At 43.7% G+C, this 7500-nt stretch overlaps 1 protein-coding gene across 7 annotated transcripts in view; it reads left to right on the top strand.

Moving 5' to 3' along the window:
- The window catches only part of qki2 (QKI, KH domain containing, RNA binding 2), a 61841-nt gene that overhangs the window by 12602 nt on the left and 41739 nt on the right, over window positions 1-7500 (top strand). For all 7 annotated transcript variants that reach the window (XR_012990048.1, XR_012990047.1, XM_076297925.1 and 4 more), the window contains exon 2: window positions 2659-2801. Coding sequence is in view for 5 of the 7 variants with exons in the window: in XM_076297925.1 (XP_076154040.1) it covers window positions 2659-2801 (143 nt within the window). In the remaining 2 variants the exon portion in view is untranslated. The remainder of the gene's footprint in view (window positions 1-2658; window positions 2802-7500) is intronic.

Here is a 7500-nt window from a genome sequence, read left to right as displayed (position 1 = left end):
GTGTGTGTGTGTGTGTGTGTGTGTGTGTGTGTCTGTGTGTCTATGTGTGCGTGTGTGTCTCTCTCTGTGTGTGGGTGTGTGTGTGTGTGTGTGTGTGTGTGTGTGTGTGTGTGTGTGTCTGTGTGTCTATGTGTGCGTGTGTGTCTCTCTCTCTGTGTGTGTGTGTGTGGGGGGACACCTCCAGCTGGACCCCTATGAGGCCCTTTGGTCAGATCAGGGAGAGGAAGAAAGAGAAATTCGCTTGAGCTTGTTTGCTTAAGAAAATTCAATAAATAACCTGGGTGCATGACAGCGTGTGTTTGACTAGGCTATGTGTGTTTGTATACTTGTGTGTATTTGTGTGTGTGTGTGTGTGTGTGTGTGTGTGTGTGTGTGAGTGGGCGGTGGTGGGGGGTATGTCCGTTTGTTTATGTATGCAACTGTCTCTTTTATGTTTGCCAGTACTAGATTGATTAAATTAATCTCGGGATTTCAGTTTGTTTGCCTACAGGCATTTCTAGCCAGTGTAACTTCCAGCATATCAAAGACATGCAAATTACAGGAATCTCAAACAAATCCAATTCAGGACTTTGCTTTGTTGTTGCTGCAGCTGGACAATCTTGTATTTTTGTCCAGACACACACACACACACACACACACGCACACACACACACACACACACACACACACACACACACACACACACACACACACACACACATAAACACACACACACTCACACACACACACACACACACTCACATACAACCACACAACCACAGACACACACTCGAGTGGTTTCCATATAAACATATAAACAGATAAACATGCTTGAACTTAAGTTGTCCGGCTCCTACACCAGAGGTCCTGCACTATGTCTCCGACACCCAGCAGCGTCCTCCTGGCACCCTTATCCAGATCAGAGCAGTTTTAGCTGCACGGGCGCCACTTACGAGAGCTCACAGGTTGTCGTCCAGCCTCCTGCAGATGTTAAAAGGGATAAACACGGTCCACAACCGAAGCGTTCCACTCACAGAGTGTAAGAATAGCTTTAGAAGACTGGTCTAATTTGTTCGAACGTATGCACCGCTATCAATGTCTGGTCTAGCCAGTTCTTTTCGCTTAAAGCGGAAGCTAATTGTTGCAACTAACATTCCGCGAATGGAATGCTTCAGTTATGTGCTCGGCGTAGCCTCCCTGTTGGCTTGGTGTAGGTTCCACTAAAAAACAACAACTTATGACTAAAAGCAAACTCCGTCATGGCATCTTTATAACATGACCGTCTTTTCATGGGAACGAAGTATAAAAGAGTCTAAAGATGGGCAACGAGCAAAAACGAACCAAAGCTAATTGGCAAAAATCAATTAGCTAATTAAATGAGCATGATCCAAAGTGTAAACACGGGTTGTTCAGTGCCCTGGTCCCTCGTGCCACATGATAGCCTTAGTTCATGTCAGACATACTTTGCTCGTTGCCTTACTTTGCGCTTTACCTGTCAATTAAATTAAGATGAGGAGATCCTCGTGTTAAGATGTTAAAGCTCCTTAGGACAACCTATGGCATCCCATATTTATGATATGTCCATGTCAGGCTTCACAGTATTTTAAGATGCTGATGCACAGGGAACATTTTTGACCAATGTTGGTGGGCAGTGTTACTGATCAATGTTGTTGGAGCACTTTCCCATTCATATGAGCAACAGTTTTTTTTTTTTTATATGAAAATCTTTTATTAGTCATCATTTGGCGAATGGTCTTGAACATGCTCTCTGAACACATGGAACTTAATCATGTGACTACGTGGCCAAAGTTTGCCTCTTGTATCACCATCACCCTCCTATAAACACATTCTCAAAGAGAATGAAGGATTGAGAGTGATCTTTTATTTGTACTCCAGCTGAAGCAAGGGATTGTGGGATAGCCGTGGAGGGAGGACGGAGGTGAGGGAGAGGTGGCGAGGTCATGTGAAGGTCACGTTAATCCTCCCACAGTCTGGGCCAGGCTTTGATGTTCACTCCTCAAGGCGTAGCTCAACCCAAAAAGGGAAAGCCCTAAAACCTAGCTGGCAGTCTCTCTCTACAACGCCACAGAGCTGCTTTAAAGTTAGAGTCTGTCTCCCGGTGTGGTAAACTGTTCTCATATCGAGTGGAGTGGATATGAACCTTACTTCACCCTGTAGGTCCAATCACATACGTGAAATGCATGTTTGTTATAATACATATTTGTATGAAAGATTAGTATTATAATTATATTGACCAGTATTATATAGAAAAATGTCAAACTTAATAACTTAACTTAATAATAAATATTCTTATTTACACACTGCCAAAGAACATAGGCAGGAGTACTTCTGTCAGCCTAGTGATGGCGAACAATGTGTTGTGGATGAATTTGCTTCATAAAGCCTGTGTCGTTAGCAGTGATCCTTTGCGTTGCTAATGTATGCTACTGCATAGCTCTTCCCCTCGTCTGCTCAGAAATGCAACAGTGAATGGCATTTTATGCTGATGATGTGTTTTTAGTGATGTACTTGTGCTCTTCTTGAAGGCTAACATTCCCTCTCGCTCTCTCTGTCTGCTGAGAAGTGTAACAGTGAATGGCCTTTTATGCTGATGATGTGTTTTTAGTGATGTACAGTATGTGCCCTAACATTCCCTCTCCCTCTCTGTTGCGGGTGCAGAGATCGGACGGGTACGGAAGGACATGTACAACGACACGCTCAACGGCAGCACAGAGAGACGCTCATCCGAGCTCCCTGAGGCAGTGGGACCCATCGCCCAGCTGCAGGAGAAACTCTATGTGCCTGTTAAGGAGTATCCCGATGTGAGTCCCTAACACACACATACACACATATATACATATATATATATATATATATATATATATATATACACACACACACACACACACTGACACTCACACTCACACTCTCTCTCACACACACACATTCACATACACACACGTACACAGATGTACCAGTGTTTCCCATGCATTGACTTATTTGTGGCGGCCCACCACAATATCAACATTGACCACCACACAATGATTTTCCAGGTTGTATTAAATTGTGCTTAAATCTGGTTATCATCATAACCACGCTGTGCTAATTTGTTAAAAACTGTTGTATTCAAGTTAATTCTGCAAACCAACCACCACAAATGGAATTCAATTCTGTGGGAAACACTGTGTACTGCATACAGACATGATGCATGTAACTACCCACACACAAACATACACACCATGTTACCATTTGGGAGGAGGATCACTCATAGTTATCCAGAGCGACCATAATTTTATAATTACAGTCAATAGCCTTCCAGAATGCTTCTTTGAGAGGTATTATGGCTTCTTTTTTTTCCTCCAACACGTTTTTTCTTGACAGCGCTTTCTCTCACTTTTCCGCCCTCTCACTAGTTCATTTGTAGCAGATGTGCCGTTATTGTGTTCATCCCCACCGGCCGTGTGGGCTGTCATAATCCTTTTAATTACGTCTGCTACGCTTTCTGCACTCAGGGGAGCGAGACGTGCTCCGAGCGCATTGATCCCAATTAACCTCTCCCTGCCAAGGCAGCAATAATCAAACACAGAAGATAACGATCACTGTAAATATCTCATAAAAACGATAGATTTTTGGGGTGGATTGCCCCAGGGGTCGAGTTTGTCTGTAGTGCTATCGCTAGTTCTGTGTAGCCTGCCTGAGGCAACGCTATCTGCAAGTTGATCTCTCGTTAGTCCTTGTTTGTAGGATTCTGACAGGCAATGGGCGTCTTCCAGGTAAAAGCTGTCTCTGAGGAGAGTGGATGCCTATTAAAGAACCTGCATTTCCTCTCTGCTTCCGTTGCAGCCTTTGAAATGCCGATGTGGCAGCAGCAGGAATGTTTTTGGGGTTGTGTCGGATGTTGTGTCACCATGGCTGCATTCACGTCAGCTTGTTTCAGGATATGAGAAACATTCAGAGGAAACAAAAGAAGCTGTGATTAGCATTTCTGTGTCTGACAGTTGCCCAACACTGAACACTTGTCGTGCTTACTAAACTTTTCAATGACGAGGAACACTTTGCTGGCTCAGAGAAAGCACTTTGAGACAGCTCTCTTGGTTATTACCTGTCCACTGTAGTTAGAATGACACCTTGGCAGGTATAGACTAACAGACAGGCCTACATCTTATGTCCGTCAGGGGAGGTTTCTTTCTCTAACTCTGATGGATCTGGCAACAGTGTCCTCTCATTCAACTCTCATTTGGCTGTCAATCAAAAAGGTTTTTTTATTTTTTATTTTTTCTATTCAGGCTGTGTAATCCACACAGAATAATAATTTTTAAAAAATCTGAATAATCACCACTCTTTAGATGTTAGTGTCAATAGCAGACCCTATATGCAGGATTAATAGCTGCAAAAAACATGTTGAAATGCTGGTTTGGAGTGGGATAGACTTTGGTGGTGAAACTAAATGCAATCGAATGTCTCATCTGTCATTCTAGATGAAAAAGTTTTGAATGTAATGTTTTCCCCCACATGAATCCAAAAATGTTCACATGAATTCATTCATGTTTTGAGCTTCCAAAGGGTGTGTGTGTGTGTGGGGGGGGGGGGGGGGTAGTTTGGTCCCCTGGCCCATATCATGTTATCTTTAGTTTTAGCTTTGAGGCTGTGGTTTGTGGTTTAATGTTAGCTGGACGCAGCCGCGGCCTCATTTTAAGGCAGAAGTGAGGGAGTTAAACATCGACACACAGGATATGTATTCCCTTTTAGAAGCACAGTGCAGGGGTGAGAGAGAGAGAGAGAGAGAGAGACAGAGAGAGAGAGAGAGAGAGAGAGAGAGAGAGAGAGAGACAGACAGAAATGGAGAGGGAGAGAGATGGAGCGACTGTTTTAACAAAAGTGTGTGTGCATGTGTCTGTGTGTGTGTGTGTTTGGGTGTGTGTAGGTGTGTGTGTGGGTTGGCGTGTTAGAGAGAGAGAGAGAGAAATCGAGAGAGTTGGAGCAAGTGTGTGTTGAGAGATTAGATTTCTGAGAGTAAAAGTGAGTGGAGTGTATTTCTCCAGGTGTTTGAAGACCTAATAGGCGTGAGAGCGTGTTTATGAAGGTCAGATGCTAATTGAGTTGGAACGAGAGAAAGAGGGATAAAGGAAGCCTCTGCTGAAATCACCTCGCTCTCTAGTCCAGCCTGCTAATGTTGCACTTTAAATCGCCCCTCTCTTCTATTCTCCTCTCCCTTCCTCTCCTCTCTTCTCTCCTCTCCTTTCCTTCTTCTCTCTTCTCTTCTCTTCTCTCCTCTCCTCTCCTCTCCTCTCCTCTCCTCTCCTCTCCTCTCTTCTCCTCTCCTCTCCTCTCCTCTCCTCTCCTCTTCTCCAGTCCTCTTCTCTCCTCTCCTCTCTTCTCCTCTCCTCTCCTCTCCTCTCCTCTCCTCTCCTCTCCTCTCCTCTCCTCTCTTCTCCTCTCCTCTCCTCTCCTCTCCTCTCCTCTCCTCTTCTCCAGTCCTCTTCTCTCCTCTCCTCTCTTCTCCTCTCCTCTCCTCTCCTCTCCTCTCCTCTCTTCTCCTCTCCTCTCCTCTCCTCTTCTCCAGTCCTCTTCTCTCCTCTCCTCTCTTCTCCTCTCCTCTCCTCTCCTCTCTTCTCCTCTCCTCTCCTCTCCTCTCCTCTCTTCTCCTCTCCTCTCCTCTCCTCTCCTCTCCTCTCCTCTCCTCTCCTCTCCTCTTCTCCAGTCCTCTTCTCTTCTTTCCTCTCTTCTCTTCCTTTTTCTTATCTTCTCTTCTCTTCTCTTCTCTCCTCGCTTTTTCTTTAATCTACTCTCTCCTCTCCTACATCCTCCCATGCCATCCTTTGTTCTTTCCTCTCTCCTTTCTCCACTTCTCTATTCTATCCAAAATTGATGTGTGTGTGTGTGTGTGTGTGTGTGTGTGTGTGTGTGTGTGTGTGTGTGTGTGTGTGTGTGTGTGATCTAAATTAGATCAAAGTTCCTCCACATTTCCGTTGAGTTCCATTCCCTCATATCTAGTTGTATGGGTCGGATTAGTCATTTAGGTAGGAGGTTATTAGAGCAAGAGAAACATATGAGCAAAAAGCCTCCACAATGGCTGCAGTCCTACTCATGTTCAGTTCAGTTTATTATCATTATACAGGGCAGAGTCAGTGCAACGAAATTGCAATGTCAATCAAGGCAGCCATAGACTACACTTAATAAATAGATAAATTGACATACTCTACTGATAGATAGATAGATAGATAGATAGATAGATATATAGATAGATAGATAGATAGATACATACATACATACATACATACATACATACATACATACATACATACTTTTATTTATCCCGCAGGGGAAATTCAGATGTCCAGCAGCTGTGTGTTGTCTACCAACAAGCATTCACACTGCAATACACTCATAAAAACCCTGATGACAGCAGTTAATAAAATAAAATAAAAAGAGCAGGATAACTTTTAGTAAGGTGCTTAAAAATGTATGGACTTGGAAGTGTTGGTGTTAAGTATAGTTATGTTGCTGGTGCTAGTGCTATGGTGTTTTATCCAGATCCATATAGATATATATCTATATGTCACATATCTATCTATAAGGCTCTGGTTTTATCTATTAATGTCTCATAGAGATCAGCATGGGCATTTTGCACATGTGTGGTTTCTCTAGCTTGAGCGGTTTGACCTACTCATTTTGCAATATGCCAAATTGTAATAATAGTTCACATAAGTAGGTGTCTGTGTGTGTGTGTGTTAGTGACCTCAGTCATTGCAGCTGGCCCTTTGTAAAGGCACAGTTTGTTCCCCCTTGTCCAAGTGTCAAACACAAAGTGGGGATCTTATGTGTATCAAGTTTCTCGTCGTTGTCAATCATCTGTTCAGCCAGTGTCAGTCATTGCAGAGTGTATTGTAAAGAGTCCAAAACGGATAAGGTGAAAGTTGCATGTAGCTGAATGCTTCGTGAAGCAACCAACCGAATTTTGTGAATCCAAATGAGTTACCTGAGGATTTCTTCTCCAGTAAGAATGTGTGTGTGTGTGTGTGTGTGTGTGTGTGTGTGTGTGTGTGTGTGTGATTATGAATATGTGTGTGAGTTGGGTGGCATTCAAGAGCAAATAACGGAACACAAGTGTGGACACATGAAGTAACTTGATTACATCCCCTGTGACACCCCCTCAGTATTGGGAGGTCGAGGTGACTTTGCACAGTCTAGCATGATGACGCCAGAGAGGGTTCAAGCGGAGCAATTATGTCTATCTGTTCTTATTGCTTATTAAGAGAGACAGTTTATTTAGTGACGTAAGGTGACACTCCCACTTATGCAGACCGGAACTGTCCCGTTTTGCTCCCATAGTAAGGAATTACGTTGCTCTATCTTGCTAGTAATCAAGGATCTTTGATGACACTGAGCACATCTAGATTCAACAGAGCCGCCCATTGCTGAACATGCTCCACTCCGCTAGAGAGACTCACTCACTACAGAACTTTCCAGAATTTTTCTCTGTTATCTACCCTCCTGCCCCTGTCTTCGCCTTACGCTAAT

Source organism: Alosa pseudoharengus, unplaced genomic scaffold (genome assembly GCF_046254945.1).
Source record: "Alosa pseudoharengus isolate Yale_2024_CS ecotype anadromous, Long Island Sound unplaced genomic scaffold, YU_APseudo_1.1 YU_APseudo_1.1_scf_21, whole genome shotgun sequence".
In the NCBI taxonomy this organism is placed as follows: domain Eukaryota; kingdom Metazoa; phylum Chordata; class Actinopteri; order Clupeiformes; family Clupeidae; genus Alosa; species Alosa pseudoharengus.
The sequence above is the reverse complement of the archived record's forward strand: the minus strand, read 5'-3'. Positions and strand labels throughout refer to the sequence as shown.